Raw genomic sequence first — 20859 nt, 5'->3', positions numbered from 1 at the left:
TTTAGAGATGGAGTGTTTGGCCCAGCCCCTGCCACGACAGTCTGGGTATGCCTCTCTCCCCTTACATAACACAAGGGAGGGAGAAAGTGCTCCCATTGGGCTCCTGGGTGGAGGGATGGGTAAAGTGAGTAATGTCCTCAGCAAGTGTAGAGAGGAGGAGAGTGGTCCAAGCACCTGCTCCCCTCCAGCTCTGCTGCCTGTGAGCCACCACCTTCCCCTCTGTGCACTTCCATTGGCAGAGGGGTGGGGGATGGGGGAAGCTCTCTTTGGGTCATCTTTGGCACTTGAATCCTAGTTCACCATCACTGTGCTATATAATGATATAGTAATAGAACAATATAGTAACAAAAAGTATATTTTACAATATTATATACTATGGCACATCCATTTCTCCCCCTCTTCCCATGCCTCCCTCCCCAAAATGAAATTCTTTTTCCTGGCTCTCTCTGTTTTAGGTACTAAGCTTTTTGGAGGCCAGGAACTCCTTAATTCTCTCTCATCTCTCTGTCTTTGCTCTTTTGTTGCTTGTGTCTTGTAGCTTAACACAGACATGGCACATAGGGAGCCCTTGCTATATTTTTAAAATTAGATTTTTAAATTATTTTGTTCATTCATTCCTTTCTTTGCCTCTGTCTTGGGGGCTGCTCTGGCCAGAGTACTCAGCCAAGGACTTCCTGGACCGATTGTTCCCTGGAGCTTTTCCAGTGTTCAGCCAGCAGTACTCTGAGGAGGATGAGGACCAGCCCAGCCAAGATGAGTCGGACCAGATTGCCCACAGTGTAATCCAGGGCAGCAGCATCTGTGAATCAGAGTTGGTCACTGAGATGCTCAGGCCCCCACCTAATCTGTGATCACTGAGATCATCTCCCACAATCTCTCAGATCTTCATCCCAAGAATTGGAGAGATGCCTGTTATTCCCCTCCTGGTAGCCTGGCTCTGTGGGTGAGGCAATGGGAGGGGCTGAGGGGCTGGGCAGCCTCCTGCCTCCTCCTACCCCTGAGCCCATCCTCTCCTCTTCCCTCATTCCATCCCAGCTCCCTCCTTCCCCTAACCTCAATGATTATACATCCTTTCCTCACTCACTCCTTCCCTCTCTGTAGCCTGGCTGATCTCCTCCCTAGACAGAAGCTGCCCATCTCACATCACCAGCGATGTCTTCATTGCCCAGGCTAAGGGTCCCCCTCCTCCCCTTCCCCCTGACACTCTGGACTACCCTTTCTTGTGGGATGTTTTCCTCTCTATGGGTTACCATGACAACACTTTCTGCCTGTGCTATACCCCAGGGGAAGAAGGAGACCCAGTCCTGACCTCAAGAGACCCCAGTCTTATTCCTTAATTCAGTTCTCCAGACTTTTATTAATCCCCTATGCTGGCCCAGCCCTTGCACTTAACCCATCCCAGAAGATACAACATCAAACCCAAGCTACCTGTTGTCCTCCAGGAGCTGACATTCTCCTGAGAGGCTCCTTCTCATAGACACAAATACATCATCTCTCTGAGGAGGGAATCCCTAACAGCTGGGGAGGGGGACAAGCTGGGGATCAGGAGAGGCTTCCTGTAGGAGGTCAGGATGGGGCAGGCTGAGACGTCTACCAGGATGCCTGCTGGGAGGCTGGAGAGACCTGGCAAAGCCCAGGATGAAGACTGTGATTTGAGGGGGGTTATGATAATCCTGATGTTTCTGGAGTCCCCAGTCCAGCCCTGTCCTCAGGGGGCCCCCAGACCTATTCAATGATTCATCTCTCCAGACTTCTATTAACCACACAGACTCTGGGCAAGTCTTGTGCTAGTCCAGGCACAGAGGACACAAAGGCAACATAAACTCTTTCTGCAATGCTCTGTTTTCTCCTTTAAAAATAAATCCATTCTTTCTGAGCAGTGGAATCACTAACTACTGAGGGGGGCCAGTTTGGAGATCAGGAAAAGCTTCCTATTAGAGGCAGCTCCTAAGCTTAGTCTCAGACACATCTTTGCATTACAAGAGGAGGTGAAGAGGGACACAGCCTGGGCAAAGGCCAAGAGGTGAAAGAAGAATGATAAAGTGCTGCAGCAGGAGTGGTGGTAAATGAGGAGAGCCTGGAAGGGGCAGGCAGACCCTGACTGGACACCCAGCCCCCCTGCCTCCCTCCACCCTCTGTCAGGAATCCTCCAGGTGCTCACCTGAGGGCTTGTTCTCAGATTCAGGGCTTGTAGAGAAGGTCCCTGGGGATGAGGAAGGGGCAGGGTTAGGGGCTCTGGGGGGGGGGGGGGAGGGTGCAAAGAGGCCTGGAGAGCTGGAGTGTCTGAAGGTGGTGCATGAGCCCAGCTGTGCCCAGGCTTGCTGGGTGAGGGATGTTGGGCCAGTCCCTCCTCTCTCTGGGCCTAACCTTCCCATCTGTCAAATGGGCCTGAGCTCAGGACCTCTCCTGGCCTGTCCACTTCTGTTATTTGATGCTCCTGTGATTCCTGTGACCCCTCTCTGCTCTGCTGGATGGGCTCTGGGGGAAGGGCAGAGATGCTAGGAGAAAAATGGAGGAACTGGTGTGACAGGCAGCGACTCTCTGAATCCTTCTCAGGGCTCCTTGTCCTTGCTGCAGGGCCCTGAGGTTTCCTCCTGCCTTGAGGACAGAATCCTGAGAGTCTGCTGGTCCAGTGGGACGCTGTGCTGGTCAGAGGAGGGAGGAGGGGGAGCAGGCCATCTGGTACTTCCAGCTTAGAGGAATTGGGGTGCCTGAGAGACCCCCCTCCATCTATACTGGAGAAACCAGGGAAGAGCAGAGCCCCGGCCCCCTGGTCCCAGCTATGGCTGTGTGGGTGAGGAGAGAGAGACCCCAGGGGAGAGAAGGGAGAGGCTTTAGGGCTTTAGAGGGACCCAGAAACAAAGAGAGGGTGACATGGAGGGGGACTCAGAACACACAGAGGTGCCCAGAACAACTTAGAGACTCTTCTACACTCTGGACCCATCTGGCCAGAGAAGACTGTCTCTGAGAGCCCAGAGAAAAGGACAAAGACTCCCTTCTTGTGCCCTCCTTTTGGGATATGTGAATCTCCTGATAGAAGCCTGTGTCTCCCCCAGACCCTTTCCCCACAGCCCCCATCCTAGAAGGCACCCAGCCCCTCCCCGGGGCTCTGTCACCCAACTAGCTCTGCTGGCAAAGCCTCAGAAGCTCCATCCTGGGTTACCTGTCTGAGACTCACTTTCTCTGCCAGCTGCCTCCTGGCCTCCATCTCACTTAAAATCCCTTTCAATTTGGGGGATGGGGAGTCTTCATTCCACATCTTCATTCTGGAGATGTGGAAGCCTCCTGGGGCTCAGGATCACTGGAACCCATTCCAGATGTGACGATGGAATTAACTCTCCCTGAGCCTATTTTTAAAGTAATCAACAAAAACTTAAACACCCCTATTTAATATTGAGGTGGGGGAGGTCCTCAAGCCACTTTCTAAAGTGAGTGACAACTCTAAGAAGCAACTGACCACCCCCTAGGCAGCACTAAGCCAATTGATAGACTGCAATTGGTCTCAGTAAAGTGGAGGAAGGGACAGGAAGGGACCTGGAAAAGGTACTATAAAATGCCCTGAACTTCCTGTCTGAGGGAGTTCTTTGAGTTTCAGCTTGGACTGCTCCTTGGGACTTTGGCTTGAACTAGGACTTTGGCTCTTGGACTGCTTCGGCTAAGACAATTCCTTGATCTCCTCCTTTTGGCTTGGCTTGGGCGAGTGAATAGCTGGCCTCCTTCTCCTGGCTTCTGGAGAGATTAGTTCCAGAGAGGACTTCCCCTCTTGGAGGAAGCCATGTGGATTGAACTCTTGTTTAATTCACCACTGGGTCCTCTGGCTGAGGGGTTAACAAGCCCTGTTGGGGTGGAACCAGGGACCAGAGAAACATTTAGTGTGATAGGCTAGACATCTTCTCTACCCTCTTTTTACATTTCTCTACTTTCACTCTTTCCACCTTTTTGTAAGCAAAGCTATTGAAAGTCAATTTAAGGGGTGCTATGAGATTTTTAAATTGTCAACCAAAGCATTATCTTAGAATTCTCATATATTTAGTCAAACCATAAAATTTCATTCCTTACATTTTTGACAACCACAAGGTTTGAGGAGCACCCTTGATTTTCTGATAATTTCCTTCACCTTCTACTATCTTTCAAACAGCTGAATTACCAGCAACATAAAATGACTGTTTTTCCTCAGGCAGCAATTAGCCAGCCCTCAGGGCTTTCACCTGGGGAGACACTTCCACTCCACCCCCCTCACCTCAGGGGGGAAGCAACCCTGCCCCCCCCACAAGATTCTGTCTCCCAGCCCCAAATTCCAAAGCACTGGAGGAAGTAAAAAAGTTCAGCTCAGCTTTTTTTGTTATTAGAAGTTGTTAAATTAACAAAGTTGAGCCTTATTTTGCTCCCAGAAGTCTGCTCTTTTCCTTTTTCCTACGCCCCCATGTGCCCTTGCCATTAGCTTAAGTGGGAGGTGGAACACTGGGAAGAACAGTCAGGGCAGGTAGAAGTAAAGATATTTAAAACTGTCCCCATAACCCTGAGGAGCTTTTAGAGCCTACTAAGGGAAAAAATTCCAACAGCCCACAACCTTTGCTCTTATTTTGTCCCAGGCCACCCTAGAGAAGCAGCTTCCTGCCCACCTGGTCTAGAAGCTTCTCCCTGGAAGCACAGGGTAGAAGCATATGGTCCTAGAGTTTTACCCTCAAGGGGATAGAGACAGGAAAAAACTCTCCCAAACCTCTTAGCTCACATTCAGGCTGTATTCTCTGAGCTTTACCCACGATAAAGTGTGTTTTATTTTTTCCTAATATACAAAGCTTCTGCTGGTTCCTGTCGTCCCTCCTAAACTTAGTTTCAAGCTAAGACATTTTTAACACCCTCCACTTAAAAGTGGATGGATTAGGGTGTGCCTGTACTCATAATTGTGTCACTTGAAATCCTTAAAAAGACCATACCCTAACCCTAATACATAGCCAGTAGTACCACCTACTGACAAAAAGTAGAATTGCTAGCAATTTTACTAATTAAATTGACAAATAGTAAATAGACAAAAAATAATTATGATTTTAAACAGCATAGCCCATGTTGCAAAAATGTTGGGGGGGTTTCTATTTAAAATGGCTCATATTCCCAGAGAACATGTCACAATGGATATATTTAGCACTGTTCCTGGGTATACTTATAATAACAGGATACATTGCAGTCTATCTACTCTATTAAAAGAAGATTGACAAATAGCCATAGTAACCTAGAGATTCAAATCAGAGACTCATCTCAGCCTTTTCCATCCAATCCAACCAATGATCCCTTCTAGCACTCAACCAATTGCTGAACTAAAAGGTCAACTTCAAAGAATACTAGAAAAATTAGAAAATAACTCTAGTGACTTTGAGAAGAAACTGGAAGAGAGTTTGGGGGATCTCGAGGCATATAAAAAGCATTGAGGAAAGCTTGAGAAACTCTCAGAGGAAGAAGAGAGATTTCTTTCTTCACACTTCCTCATCATCAGAGTCAACTATCTCTGCCCCATGCATTTCTGCACATATTCAAACCACATCTTCTCCTTATCCAGTTCTAACTACCTCTAAATGTACTCAAACTCCTCCCACCCAACCTATTCCCCCTCCTAAACCCATTTCCTATACTATTGAGACCCAAACACTTCCCATATGACCTATTTTCCTGCCCACAGCCATTACCTGCTCTATAGCAACTCTAAAAAAAGCACAGAGACAGAACAAAAAATAATTCAGCTAAAAGTGTTTCCCCTTAAAGGGCTGCTCTGCCCCTCTCTGCCCCCCTCCTTCCCTCTCCCTGACCAGCCCTGCTCTTCCTTCTTCCCCAGCCTGTTGTTTCCTCTGTCCCTGTCCCATCCCTCCAGCCCTCCTTGTGCCTTGTTTCTCCTGAGAAAGGGGGGCTCAGGTCTGGCCTAGACAGAAGGTGGACACCAATGGGGAGATAGAGAGAGAGACCCCCACCCTGTCCTCAGAGGAAGCAGTTACTCACTGGGTGGGGGGGACATCAGAGTTGGAGGATTCCCCTGCGATAGGCCTAAGCAAGCAGGGAGGAACCCCAGGGTAGAGAGGGAGCCTGAGGGAGCTGGGGGGGGTGGGGGTGGCTGGAAGGGACTGGGAGGGGGCTGGGGCTGCCTCACCTGAGACCCAGAGCACCAGGGGGGCGCTGGGGGAGGACCACAGAGAGGGGGAAGAACTATGATAGCCGAAGCATCCGTAACTGCCATTGTTGGTCAGAGTCACAGCAGGGAAGAAGAAGTCAGCCTGATACATCCTTCCATGGCTCCGGGTCCTGCCACCGGAGATCTCTTCTCTGTCCTTGCACAGGGCGAACCACCCATAATATAGCTCTGACCAGCACTGCAGGGTCACATTCTGTCCTGAGACCACAGCAGAGCTGGGCAGGGCTGCCAGGGAGGGCGGGGCAGAGAGGCCTGGGGGGGTGAGAGGGAGACCCTGGAGTCAGAGCAGGAGCAGCCCTGGGGCAGGGACGGGGCAGGGAGGGGGCAGATGTGGCTGGGAGGAGGCCTGGGCTGGGCTGGGATGTTCAGCTCTGAGAGAGGAAATGTCAGGTGTGTGAGGGGAGGGAAAGACCTTGGACAGCTCCGGGGCAAGGAATTGGGAGGGGCAAGGGGGGTTTGCCAGTGGTTGTGGTTGTGGTTGTGGAGGGGGATTTGGGGGTTGGACACTGTGTGATCCACTGGAATAGGCTTGAGGAAAGTTAGATTCTCTGCTGTGCCTCCTGATCCCCCTCAACACTCTGGCATGGGCTGGGCTGGGAGATGATCCTGGGCAGCAGCAGTTCCACCCTCCTCTCTCTCATGGCACTGGGAGATGCCTCACTAGCCCTGGCCTATCCCCAGGAAGCCCCCAGTTCTGTCTGGTCTCCTGAGGTCCAAGCTGAGCCTCTCCTGCCTCCTATCTGGCCCCAAGGTGGGAGCTGAGTGAGGAAGCTCATGGGGCAGTGAAGAGTCCTGGGTCTGGAGGCAGGAAGGCCCGAGTTCAAATCCAGCCATCCCAACTACTGGGTCCTGGGTACCTCACTTCCTCCCTGCTCAGTTTCCTCATCTGTAAAATGGGGATCACTCTAGCCCTGACCTGGCAGAGCTGTTGTGACGATCCAATGAGACAACAAGGATAATGTGTTTGGCACAGAAATGCTTATTCCTCCCCTATTCTGCCAACCCCAGAGGGAGAGCTGAGCCAGACACGGGGGGGGGGGGGGGGGGGGGGAGAAGCCGGGATGGGCAGAGCCAGAGGGACACTCGGGGCCAGGCTGGGCTGAGGAGGGACCCAGAGCTGTGGAGATCCTGAGCCAGCCTTGCCAGGGGGGGGGGGGGGGGGGAGGATCTGCCTTACCTGTGACCACCAGCTCCAGGGCGTCACTGAGCTCTGCCCACCCATAGGATGAATGTCTGTAGAGACATCGGTAGGTCCCTGCATTATCTGATGTCAAGGATGGGAGGGAAAACTCGCCCTCATTTCCAGCTTGTCTCACAGTTTTGATCTCTGACCATTCATATCCTCATTTTTTCTCCAGCCTCCACTCTTCAGCCTCCCATGACCCCCTGCACTTGAGGGTCACAGCTCCCCCTCGGGGCACCAAAGAGCCATTCTCTGCCTTGAGGGAGGGCTTGGGGAGTCCATCTGGAAGGGAAGGAGAGCTGTTAGGTCCAGGGGATCCCCCTTCTGTAGGAGCCCTGCCCCCACCCCAGGTCCCCTTTCTATAGACTGTCAGCCCAGCCCAGCCCAGACCTCCCCCAGCTCCCTCTCCTGGGTCAGTTGTGTCCTCTTGGCAGTGGCATTGTGGGGGAAGGACTCACCTGCTGCCTGGGTCCTTGTCCTCTTGCAGAGACACAGCCCTGGCAGAGAAGACCCTGATTACTCATGGCTCCCCCCAGCCTCCACACAGGAAGGATAGAGACAGCTCAGGGCCAGGGCTTAGGGCTGCTGTGAGGGAAGGAGGCTGGAGCCCAGGAGACCCCTCTAAGAATCCCAGCTTCTCTCCTGCAACCCCACCCTTGCTGTGTGACCTTAGACTTGTCACTCCCCTTCTCTGGAGGAAAGTTTCCTCCTCAGCACAGTGGGGGGGGGGGGGCAGGTAGGACTTGATGGTGGCTAAAGTTTCCTCTATGGTGGGGGCTGCTGAGGACTCACCCAGGCACAGCAGGGCTGAGAGGGCAGGAGTCATGGTGCTCCCAGATGCTGGTGGGAGAAGGGACCGAGGCTGACCTGGGGCTGGTCTGAGGCACAGGATGACACCAGGGCCAGCTCTGCACTGTGTCCCCACCCGGAGCCTCTCTGACCAGCTGCTCTTCTCCTTCCTCTTTGTGGGTCCTGCTTAACTGATGGCACATGCCGATGGGGTGAGGGGCTGTGTGCGGTTTGGCAGGATGGTGGAGAGTCATTTGGGGTCAGAATCCTGGAACACTTCCTGCTTTTTCCTGATTCAGGCCCCCTTTCCAGGGATGGATGCCCTGGTCAGCTTTAGCAGCAGCCTCCAGGGTTCTCTGCTCAGCTATCCTGAAGAGATGCCACCTCAGAACCTTTTTGGCTCATTCTATTTGCTTAGCAGTGGGTCACTCTAATGCCAGAACCCTCCTGCCCCTGGGGCTGCCCATTGGGCTGCAACCCACATGGTGGTAGGACCAGGGGGATGAGGGAGTGTAATTAGCCTTTGGGAGGTGCAGAGACTGGTGCCTCCCAGGAAGAAGGAATCAAAGTGCCGATTTTCAAGGGATGGGGCTGGGGCTGGGGGCTGGGGAGGAGACCCCCTCCTGCCCTTCCTGCAGCCTTTAGTGGCAGACAGGGGAGGGAGAAAGGCAGGGTAGTGGCCTGAGCTCTCCACTGCTTCAATTCCCAGAGCAGGAAGCAGCAGCCCAGAGATAGGTTTGGAGGTGCCAGAGGTCCTAGAACAAGTGCTGGGCACAGCCAGGACCTAATGAAAGCCCTCTGAGTCTCCTGCTAGTTCTCTTCCCATCACATGTGTCTACACTGGCTCTGCTCTCCTCTCACTCTGCCTATTTCTGCCTCCACACATTTGCCTAATTCTTCTGCTCTTGAGTAATATTGTGGTAGCTGATAGACATCCTTCCTGTCTTATGAGGCTGGGAAATGACCACTGAGCCCCCACATGTCCCAAATCCCAAATGGGCCCCTTCATGTAGGGGAATAAGAGGTGCTACAGACAAGGACACACGTGAGGTAACTTGAACCTAGGTGGATTGTCCTGTGCCCGAGGTGGGGGCCCTTTGGGCAAGAAGAAAATATGTGGTTTTGCTAGCACAGTAGAGAGAGCAGGGTTCAAATCTGGCTTCAGACACTTCCTTACTGTGTGACCCTGGGTATGTCACTTACCTTCATTGCCCAGCCTTTACCACTTTTATTTCTTTGAATTGATACTAAAACAGAAGATGGGTGTTCAAAAACATGAACCTTAGGTGCTTTCCAGAACCATGGAAAAATATTCTAAATTAATTAAATAAAATTTTAAAAATGCTCCAAATCACTATTAATTAAAAAATTAAAATTAAAATAATCCTAAAGTACCACCTTGTACTTATCAGAGTAGCTAATATGACCGAAAGACAAATGATGAATGTTAGAGAGAATGTTGTAAAACTAGAACACTAATATGCTGTTGGTGAAATGGATACAATCATTCCGGGGAGCAAATTGGAACCATTTCCAAAGGACAAAACCAGTTTGTTCTTTCAGGATACAGAAAGATTTATTAAGGCTCTGAAAGCAAACTGAGGCCCTACATCCAGAGCTGGGGTGTGGTGTGGGGGGAGAAGCTGCTACTTTGCTGGGGTCTGGGATCTTAGCAGCTGGGATGATGACCACGGTTGGTGTGGAGGGAAGGGTTTGGTCATCTTCTCCTCAGAGGGTCTCTGTAGTTCTCACCAGCTTTATGAGATGAGGGCACACCGGGAAACCTTTGGAACAAGGGAGTTGATATCCCCTGCACCCCAGGTGGGTCTCAGGCTCCTCCTTGTTCCCTAATCAACCAGGCTGGGTTTTTGTTTTTGCTTTTTGGGGATAGTCATTGTGACCAAAGCATTTATTTAACAAAAATATTACAAGAGCAGCAACAAAGAAAAGTAATACTAAAGGGTGCATGTAAAAGGTCTGGGGGAAATGTAGTCAAGGTCTTGATTGAATCAGCAACAGCACTACAAGTCAGTATCCCAAAGAAATCAAAGATGGTGGAAAGGACCAGCTTGTTCAAAAATACTTATAGCAGCTCCTTTTGCAGTGGAAAAGACCTGGGAGCTAAAGGGTTGTCCATCAATTGGGGAATGGCTGAACAAGCTGCGGTGTGTGGTTGTAATGGAGAACTATCACGCCAATAGAAATGATGGACCTGATGATCCCAAAAGAACCTGGGAAGATTTAGATGGAGTGATGCAAAGTGAGTTGAGCAGAACCAGGAGACTATTGAACACAATAACAGCAATAATGTGGATGATCAACAGTGAATTATCAACATTATCAACAAGACAACCATTATTAACAACCAGGACAGCTCCAAGAGACTCATCATGAACACGTCTCTCATGCCATTCTTCACTTTATTTCCACCAGCCAGTTTTCTCTTGTGCTGCCAATATGTGTCTTCTTTCACTACATAATGAAGTGGAAATATGTATTGAATGATCACCATGGACAGCGCATGTCACTACTCGCCATCTTGGGAAAGAGGGAGGGAGAAGCATGGAGTGCCAAGTATAAGAAAATGAATAATAAAGTTGTGTTGACATGCAAAATGAATAAATAAAGGCATCTATTCCAGCCAGAAGCCAGCTTTTCATCATGGGTGGGAGTATATTAATGAGGTATTAAAATCTAGTTTTCACTTTAGGCAAGAGGGAGAAGAGGAGAAGGGGCAGTCCTAGCAGTATTGGGGTCTGGGATGGGTGAAGGGAAAAACTTCCTTAAATCCCTCAAATAGATGCCTTCTGGAAGGAGCATCTTAGCTGTGGGCTTCCCTGCCAGCTTGTCCATCAAGGCTACAAACTAGAGCTCTGTGGGCAAGAACACCCCAGGATCTATAGTGATGGGGAGCTGGACTAAGTGGTATTTATTTTACAGAGGAGGAAACTGAAATCACAGAAGGAAAGGGACTTGTGCAGGCAAATAGCAGAGCCAGTCCTTCATCTCCAATTCCAGGCCTCGTTAGGTAACCCTGAAAGTCCATGAAAAGACCTGAATTGATGAACCAAACTGTGTATAGATTTGGGGGATGCTGTATTTGGATGAACCCCAGCCTGTGAGGAGGGAACCTGGGCCAAGGCAAGCAGAGCAGGGGCTGCCAGAAGTGGTCCTGGATTTAGCAGAGCTTGCCCACTCGACTGAGGCTTCAGCATCTGTCTAAGTTCTGGGATCTTTTTTCCTGTACAGGAGCTTGGTGGGCTGGGGCTGCCCAGGCAATACCCCTCCTCCCCTGAGGGCCTGCCTCTGCCTCTCCTCTAGAGGTAAGTCTGTTCTGCCCCTCTTATACAGCGTATTCCCCCTCTACAGTGTAATGACAGATCTCTTATGGGGGGGCAGATAATTTCTAATTTGTAATCAGTGGCTGCTTGGCTCCTCTGTGGATGTCAGGGTCCCAGCATTCCAGAGGGCACATTTCTCTCCCAGAGTACCAGAGAGAACAAATCCCCAGAGTTTTAGGCCTTTTGCCTTTTCTGCTTTTCATGTTGGGGTGGCAAGCTGAGGTCCTAAAGGCAGGGTGTCTTGGGGAATAAGGTAGTACCGATTATGCCCTCAGGAAGCAGAGGGAGAATGAAGGGGCAGCTTCTTCCTCTGGCCCCCCAGGCTTGGGCTAAGTTCACCGAAGGGCAGCATAGACACTGGGCTCCACTGGGCCAGATGGGGGAGGGGGCTCAGCCCCACACTTGAGGCTCTTGTGATCCAGTTGGGTGTAGGTCACTTCCTGAGGACCTTCTCTTTGGAGAGCCTAATAGGAGGAGAGGAAGCAGGAGGAGGTGAGGGGAATGAGTGGAGTATGGGGCAGGTGAACTGAGGAGGGGCAGGACCCTGAACCAAACAATCCTCCCAGATGTGTGTGACCTGGGGGAAGGTCTTTCCCTCTATTGCCTCCATAAGGACATCTCTGGGCAAAGGAGGAGAGATCTGTGAGTGACTCACGGCCATGTCCTCTTGTCCAGCTTCCTCTGTCCGTCTGTCATCATTCACAGCAGCATCTGGAGACAAGAGAAGGGATGAGCAGCCAGGACCATGGCTCTCCCCAGGGCAGGCTTTGCCCTCCTGCCCCACCTCCCTGTCACTCACACACAGTCTCCTCTAGGGTGCTCCCTGCTTGTTCTGAGCTGGAAAGGAAGAAGACACAGAAAATTGAGGGGGAGGGTCTGAGAAGGGGGAAGTACACTGGGGTGTTATAGGAAAAATGTGGGGTTTCTCTGGGCCCCTACCTCCTGGTGGTCTTGATGTCTGCCTCTCTGTCCCCTTTACCTGTAAGGAGAATGGGGGGGTCAGGCTTCAGTGGGTCCCAGCTCAACCCCAATTTGACCTTCAGTCAGGGGGGGGCCCCAACCCCAAGAACTCACCTAGTCTGGGCTGATACCGACAGTGATGAAAGTAAAGGAGGGAGAGGAAGAAGATCAGGATGAGGAAGGCTGAGATGCCCATCCGGATGCTCACTTGGAGGATGGAGAGACCTGAGGAAGCCAAAGATGAAGACCAAGGTTGGGGGAGACAGAATAATACTGATGTTTGTGGAGGCCCCTGTCCAAGGGGAAGAGAGACCCAGCCCTGTGGTCTGAGATGCCCCAGGGTGAGGGGAGGAGACCCAGCCCTGTCCTCAGCCCTGTCCTTCTCCTGGCTGAAGGGCCCTGGGGTTGTCCCCAACCTTCAGGCCAGAACCCTGAGACTGCTGGATCAGTGGATGCTGTGCTGATGGGAGGAGGGATGAGGGGGAGGAGGCCCCTCTGGTGCTTCCAGCATTGGGGAATTGGGATGCCTGCAAGACCCCCCCTCCCTCTATACTAGGGAAGACAGAGAGAAGCAGAGCCTCCCCAGTCCCAGCTATGGCTGTGTAGGTGAGGAGAGGGAGAGCCCAAGGGCTCCTGGGAAAAGGGAGATCAGGGAGAGCATTTCGGGCTTTAGAGAGACCCAGAAATCAAGAGAGGGGAATAGAGGGGGACTCAGGAAACCCAGAGGTTCCTGGAACAACTGAGGTATTTCTCTTCACTCTGAACTTGTCTCCCCAAAGACTGCCCCTGAGAGACCCCAAGACAAGGACAAAGTTATAATTCTTGTACCCTCCTTTTGGGATCTGTGAATCTCCTGATAGATGTCTGTGTTGCCCCCAGACCCTCACCCACAGCCCCTGTCCTAGAAGGCACCCAGCCCCTCCCCAGTGTTCTGTCACCCAACTAGCTCTCCTGGAAAAGCTTCAGACACTCCATTTTGGGTTACCTGACAGAGCCCCACTTTCCCTGCCAGCTGCTTCTCAGCCTCTACCTCACTCAAAATCCCTTTCAAGTAATGGGCTGTCTCTTCACTCTAGAGTTGTGGATGCCACCTGTGAGCTCAGGATCACTCGAACCCATCCCAGGGCTTCTCTGCCCCTCTCTGCTCCCCTCCTTCCCTCCCTTCCTTACCAGCCCTGTCCTTCCTTCTTTCCCAGCCTGGTGTTTCCTCAGTCCCTGCCCTTTCCTCCAGTCCTCCTCATGCCTTGGTTTCCCCTCTGAGAAATGGGGACTCAGCCCTGGCCTAGATAGAAGGTGGTCAGCAATAGGAGTGAGAGACCCCTACCCTGTCCTCAGAGGAAGCAGTTACTTACCTGGTGGGAAGGATGTGAGAGCTGGGGAAGTATCAGAGCTTTGTGGGGGGTGAGGACCCTTTGAGGTGCCTGGAAAAATGAGAGGAGTATGGGGACCTGGGGCTGTTTAACATGCCTCCCCTCCTTCCCATTTCCTCCATTACCCACCTCAGACATTCTGTGCCCTCCTCTTGCCCCCCCCCGACCTACTCAAACCCCTTTCTGGGACTGAATAGAATATTCTCTGTTTGAGGGACCAACATGACTTGATGGGCTGCTGATGGGGATGTCTAGCTTTTTTTCTAACGCCTGGATCCCCCATGAACTTGCTGGGGAGAGATTTACTATGCAAATTATAAGCCACAATAATGTGCACCCCAGATGGCTCCCTCTCCTTAGAAGTGCCCAAGGAATCCTTAAATTTACTCCCTGTACTTCTCTCAGAGAGTCAGGAGGCAAAAGGGCATCCCACCTTTGAAATACCTACAGATATACCGGAGTCTCTTTGGGCCACATCTTCAGCTGTTCCTGTGCAAATAAAAACTAAATCCAGCCCACCTCCTTGCATTCCTCAGTATCCTCTCTCCAAGGAGGCAACAGAGGGCATTACCCCAATAATAAACTCATTAATTGAACAGGAAATAATCTCCACTTGTAAATCTGAATACAACACACCCATCCTGCCCATTAAAAAACCAAAAAGGGGGCCTGATGGCAAACACCTCTATAGATTTGTACAGGATTTGAGGGCTGTGAACAATCATGTTATATAGAGACACTCTGTAGTTTCCAACATCAATACTGTTATTTCCTCTATTCTTAGAACAGCTACATACTTTACAGTAGTGGGCTTGTGCTCAGCCTTCTTTTCCATACCCATACATGACAACTCCAGACATATTTTTGCTTTCACCTGGAATGGTGTTCAATTCTCCTGGTCCAGATTGAAGCAAGGTTATGTAGAGAGCCCGAGCTTATTTGCACAAATTTTTGAGCCAAGATACAGATAATATAAAATTTAAAAACAGCAAATTAATAAAATATGTACATGATCTACTCTTGGCTTCCACAGATGCAGAAGCATGTCAGGAAGATAGTAAACACCTTCTTTTGGAATTGCACAAAAGAGGACATAAGATCTCGAAGGATAAAGTTCAGTGGTGTCTCCCCAAAGTAGAATATTTGGGGTTCATTCTGACAGCTGGTGCCTGTTCTATTTCTCCCAAGCGAATTGAGAATATTCAAAAATTGAGTGCTCCTACCACTAACAAACAGTTAAGAGCAATTCTGGGAGCAACGGGGTTTTGCAGACAATGGATTCCTTGCTATGGGGAAATTACTAAACCCCTTATAGCACTAACAAAGGATTCAGTTCCTGAACCCTTCAAATTAGAGCAGAACACCTGTCTGCTCTGTCGGACCTAAAACAGTCTATCCTGTCTGCCCCTGCTCTAGGCATCCCAGATTACAGCAAGCCATTTACTTTGTATGTACATGAGCGAAGAGGAGTAGCTTCAGGTATTTTAACTCAGACTTTGGGGCCTTCTCAGTGCCCAGTTGCTTATTATTCAGCCCAGCTGGACCCAATAGCTTCAGGAGCACCACCATGTCTTAGAGGCGTGGCTGCTACAGCTTTACTAGTGACTAAAAACGTTGATCTAGTATTAGGATGGCCATTAACAAGTATGTGCTGACATGAGGTAGAAGTATTATTACTAAGACAAAGAACACAGGCATTTTCTGATCAGTGAATTACAAGGTATGAAATAACATTGCTAAACAATGAAAATATTACTCAAAAATGCTGTACAACCCTTAACCCTGCCACCTTGCTTCCAGATTTACCAACTTCAGGAGAACCATTACACAATTGTGAAACACTAGTGTCCATGGCAGAAAAGCCTCGAGATGATCTCCTGGACACTCCCTTAAAGAACTCAGACCTGATCTTATTTACCAATGGTTCCTCTTTTATGAGGGATGGCATACACTACACTGAAGCTGCCGTAGTCACAGAATTTGCCACTGAGTGGTCAGCTTCACTGCCCTCTAATATCAGCGCTCAAGGGGCAGAACTCATAGCTCTAAAACAAGCTTGTATAATTGCCAAGTATAAAAGGGCAACAATTTATACGGATTCTAGATATGCTTTTGGCATTTGTCACTCAGTTGGGATGCTATGGCTCCAGAGAGGATTTTTAACCTCAGCTGGAAAATCCATAGCTAATGCAGAAATTATTAATGAAGTTCTTTCTCCTCTCCATCTGCCTGAAACCCTAGCTGTAGTTCATTGCTCTGCCCATACAGGTGGTTCTGACCCTGTCTCTACGGGAAATGACCAAGCAGATACTGCTGCAAATCTAGCAGCCATTGAAGGGCCTGAATGACTTTTGACACTACTAACCACTGATGACTTAAATTTATCACTTTCCTATAATAAAAAGGAAGTGGAAAAATGGAAACAAAAATTCAAAGCAAAACAGATCAATGGAGTGTGGGTGTTGCCTGAAGGAAAAGCCCTGCTCCCTACAAATTTCTACCACCAAATTTGACAATCTTTTTATAAAAACGGTCACTTTGTTACCCAGGGCATCATGGACTCTGTTAAGAGAGTATGGATAGCCCCTGGAATAACTACCATAGCCTCTAATGTATGTTCTGCCTGCTCTACCTGCTAGGTATATAACCAACATGCCTTTCGTGGAAAAGCCTTTGGTGGGCACCCTCTGGCTTACACACCTTTTGAGCACCTGCAGATAGATTTTATAATGATGCCAAAGGCTGGACAATATAAATTTTGTCTGGTCATAGTAGACCAACTGACCATATGGTTGGAAGCATTTCCTAAAACCGAGCCATAGCGGCTTTTGTTGCTAAGGTCCTTTTAAAAGAAATTATTCCTCATTTTAGCCTGCCAGCACATATTGATTCAGATAGAGGAAGTCATTTTACTGATTCTCTTCTAAATAAAATATATTCTTGCTTGGGGATAACTCCCAAATTCCATGTTCCATATCACCCCCAGAGCTCAGGCCAAGTGGAGAGGATGAATAAAGAACTTAAGACTATGATTGGCAAATTATGCACTGAGACCCATTTAAAATGGCCTGAAATCCTACCTCTGGCCCTATTTTATCTTAGAAGCAGGCCTAGAGAAGACCTACACATCTCACCATTTGAGATGCTTTTTGGACATCCGCCTATACAGGCTAAGCCTTTCTCCCCGGCTTATACATCGCTATTAGGGGGAGATACTACTATTGCTTCCTATATACAGGAGTTACAGCACAAACTGCATGAGCTACATGAATCCGGAGCTGCAGTACAAGCCGGACCACTAGACTTCTCACTTCACGACCTGAACTCAGAAGACAACATGTATATAAAGAACTTCCAGCGTTCAGGCGCAACCCGGCCTTCCTGGGAAGGGCCATTCCAAATATTGTTCACTACTCCAACATCTATAAAGATTGGAGAAAAGGACTCTTGGATTCATTGCTCACATGTGATCTTCTATTGAGACTGATTGACTGTATCCTATATATGCATTGGATATAATTACCCATTGACAAGGGGAATTGTTTTATTTTGTTTTTGACACATTGAATTCCTGAATTTTTTTTTCTTTTTTCCTTTTTCTCTTTTCCTTATTCTATTATTATTTTTCTTTTATTAAAATATTTTATTTTTTCCCTTTCCTCATTTCTATGTACTTAAGGTACATACAAGCAATATTAATTTTTATTCTACAAAAATATTAGTTTAAATATATATACTTGCTATATTATTAATACATACCCAAAGAGCTTTAGACTAAGGGAACCTGCCATTTGTTGATAATTGTTGTGGGACTATGATTAATGTTTGTGTCTGATTCTAGAAACGGGATCAAAAAAGGAACACAGAGATAACCTGGATAATGCCAAAAGAACTCACAGGTCTAAAAATCAAAAACCAATTCAAATAGGATTGATGCACTTCTAAGCCAATACTAAGGACTTGAACCTAGTGTGAGACTTGGGGTTGCGACACTTGACATATGTTAAGATGTAGGCCTTCCTTGTATCCACACTCTTAGTGAAAATATCTACAGACAAGTACCAAAGGTTGGCTACCATCCTGGCTTCCTCCGTCCCTGGGAATGAAGGTAAAATCAGATGAGGGAATGACACTTCCCTATAAAAATAAAAATCTGGTCCTTTTTTCTCTCTTATAGTATGGCAAGTTCCTATCGCTTTGGCTGCAAGTGGGTAAGTGAAATTTGCTGCATTCTGTCCTACAGACTTGTGGGATTAGAAATTACTTAACTGGACCCTAATACAGGGGCCTGTGAGAAAATTTATTCTTGCTTTCTCAAAATTTTGTGTACATAGATTTTTGATATTTTGATACTGATTTTAAATTCTTCTTTAATATATATATATATATATATATATATACATAAAGGGTTTATATATTTTTCCCTCAATTTTATCCCTTTTTTCTTTTGTTTTTTCTTTTTTTTGTTTTCCTTTTGAATTAACTCACACCCCCCCATAACTAAACCTTGCATCCTCAACTGGACTTGGTGTTTTTTCAACACGTTCTTCAGGGGGGATTGTATTTTCATAAAATCCAAGATTTAAATTTTGTTCGAGATAGATCTTCAGAGAAGAAGCTTGCTAACTGATGGAATCCAGAGAACTAACTGTTTGCAGAAAGATACCTAAAACTCTTTCACTAGAGGAAAATCTGGAATGAGCTTTGGGGTGCAGTTGATTAAACATTTATTTTGAATGTACACTCTTATGCCAAAGGGGACTGCCCCCTAACTGATTTTTCATCAATGCGTCCAGCAATTATTATTTTTCCCCTTATCTTCAAATTGTTGTAATGTTTAAGTTGATTATGCTTTCATGATCCTTTTTGGGGAAACTTCTTTCCCAATAATGATCAAACAGGCATGTAAAAATGGAGACTTGAACTCTGGACTCCAAACCCCAGAAGTCCTTGCTCTGGCTCCCAGAATGCCTTGTAATCTCACTGAGATCCTCACCCTGGCAGGATCAAAAGTTCTATTTAAGTGGTTATAAAAGCCTGATATAAGTGAAATTGAATGTTGCTCTCTAGGCCTAGACAATGTGCTTTCTTATTCTGTATTTTCTTTAATACTTAACCTTTAATAAACCTCATGAAATATAATACTCCTTGACAGAGAGAAACTAATTTTAACTGTTACAGTGGGGAGGATGTCAGAGCTGGGGAAGTATCAGAGCTTTGTGGGAGGTGAGGACCCTTTGAGGTGCCTGGAAAAAGGAGAGGAGAAGGGGGACCTGGGGGTGTTTAACATGCCTCCCCTCCCTCCCATTTCCTCCATTACCCACCTCAGACCTTCTCTACCCTCCTCTTGCCCCACCCCCACCTCCTCAAACCCCTTTCTGGGACTGAATAGAATATTCTCTGGATGAGGGACCAGCATGACTTGATGGGCTGCTGATGGGGGTGTCTAGAGGGGTCGTGAGGAGAGGCCTCACTGTCTACACACTCTAAGGATGACCCAGTGACCTTCCCCCTGAGCCTCCTCTTCCCCCAGGCCCCTGGCCTCTGGGGTCAATGAGACAGGCCCTGAGCAGGTAGGGAGGAGCCCCAGGGAAGAAAGGGATCCTGAGTGACGCTGGGCGGGGCTGGGGCTGCCTCACCTGAGACCCGGAGCAGCAGGGGGGCGCTGGGCGAGGACCACTCATGAGGGTAAGGACTATCAAAGCTGAAGCATTGATAAGTGCCATCCTGGGTCAGATTCACAGCAGCGAAGAAGACGTCAATCTGACACCCCCTTCCATGACTCTGTGTGCTGCGGCGGCTGATCTCTTCTCCATCCTTGTACAGGACACAACTGTCATACCATCCCTCTGACCGACACTGCAGGGTCACGTTCTGTCCTTCCTCCACCTCAGAGCTGGGCAGGGCTGCCAGGGAGGGCGGGGCAGAGAGGCCTGGGGGGGGAGACCCTGGAGTTAGAGCCGGAGCAGCCCTGGGGCAGGGAGGGGGCAGATGAGGCTGGGAGGAGGCCAGGCTGGGCTGGGAGGTTCAGCTCTGAGAGGGGAAATGTCAGGTGTGTGAGGGGAGAGAAAGACCTTGGACAGCTCTGGGGCCAGGAATGGTGGGGGGGGGGGGGGGGGGAGAGGGACAGACAGACAGACAGACAGACAGAAGGAGGAAGGAAAGAAGGTGATATATAGCCAAATGAGGGCAGATGTTGGGGTGGAGGCAGACAGGAGGCTCCCCCTGCTCCCGGGCTGGCAGCCTCCTTCCCTGGTTCTTTCTCATAAAATCTCCCCAAACAGAATTTGGGGGTCTGACATAGGAGCCAATGTGAGAGCAGAGAAGGGGATTCAGTAAGGTGTAGTCAATGCAGCAGAGGGGAAGGGGGAGGCCCAATGGCAAGAGAGTTAGCAAAGGGTCCCACCTGGGCAGGGCAGACACGTGTTCCGGGATTTGGAAAAGGCAGGTGTAGATGGTTGGTCATTTGGGACTTCTCTCATTGGCTGCGGGGGGGGGGGGGGGGGGGGGGGGGGGAGGGGCAGCGGGTCCCGACGGCCATAGAGCTCTCAGCGTGGCACAGACCAGATGGGCTCATGATAGCACTTTGTCTATAGTCTGTCTGTCAGCTCAAGGCAGGAGCAGCTGCAGGATTCTAGCAGGCAGAAGAGCTGCCTTTGAGCCAGACTTCCAGCAGGTACCTGGAGGGGGGCTGATAGTTGGAGGAAAAGGGCTGAAAGGGGGCTCCGGCCCGTCAGGATTGAAGACTCTTCTCTGCGGTTTGGGCTCTTCATCAGCTCCCCAGAGTAGATCCCAGCTCACCTCCCAGACCCCAGGGGACCCCCTGGGACAGGCTGGGAAGGAGAGGAAGAGGCTCTGCTGTGCCTCCTGATCCCCCTCAACACTCTGCTCCAGGTCTGGGCAGGGAGAGGATCCTGGGCAGCAGCAGCTCCACCCTCTGCTCTCTCCTGGCTCTGGGAGGGGCAGGGCTGGCAGTGGGAGATGCTCCACTAGCTCTGGCCTATCCCCAGGGAGCCCCCAGCTCTGTCTGGTCTCCTG

General features: G+C 49.4%; 1 protein-coding gene across 1 annotated transcript in view; it reads right to left on the bottom strand.

The window, feature by feature from the left end:
* Positions 1–8353, bottom strand: part of LOC103105434 (leukocyte immunoglobulin-like receptor subfamily A member 4) — a 29395-nt gene extending 21042 nt beyond the window's left edge. The window contains exons 1-6 of the mRNA XM_056826286.1: positions 8154–8353; positions 7820–7858; positions 7356–7411; positions 6137–6430; positions 2162–2203; positions 723–799 (exon numbers count right to left, since the gene is read on the bottom strand). Coding sequence (XP_056682264.1) covers positions 723–799; positions 2162–2203; positions 6137–6430; positions 7356–7411; positions 7820–7858; positions 8154–8353 — 708 coding nt within the window. The remainder of the gene's footprint in view (positions 1–722; positions 800–2161; positions 2204–6136; positions 6431–7355; positions 7412–7819; positions 7859–8153) is intronic.
* Between the last annotated feature and the right edge of the window lie 12506 nt (positions 8354–20859).

This window comes from Monodelphis domestica, chromosome 4 (assembly GCF_027887165.1).
Source record: "Monodelphis domestica isolate mMonDom1 chromosome 4, mMonDom1.pri, whole genome shotgun sequence".
In the NCBI taxonomy this organism is placed as follows: Eukaryota; Metazoa; Chordata; class Mammalia; order Didelphimorphia; family Didelphidae; genus Monodelphis; species Monodelphis domestica.
Note: the sequence above shows the minus strand (reverse complement) of the source record. Positions and strands in the feature narration are given on the sequence as shown.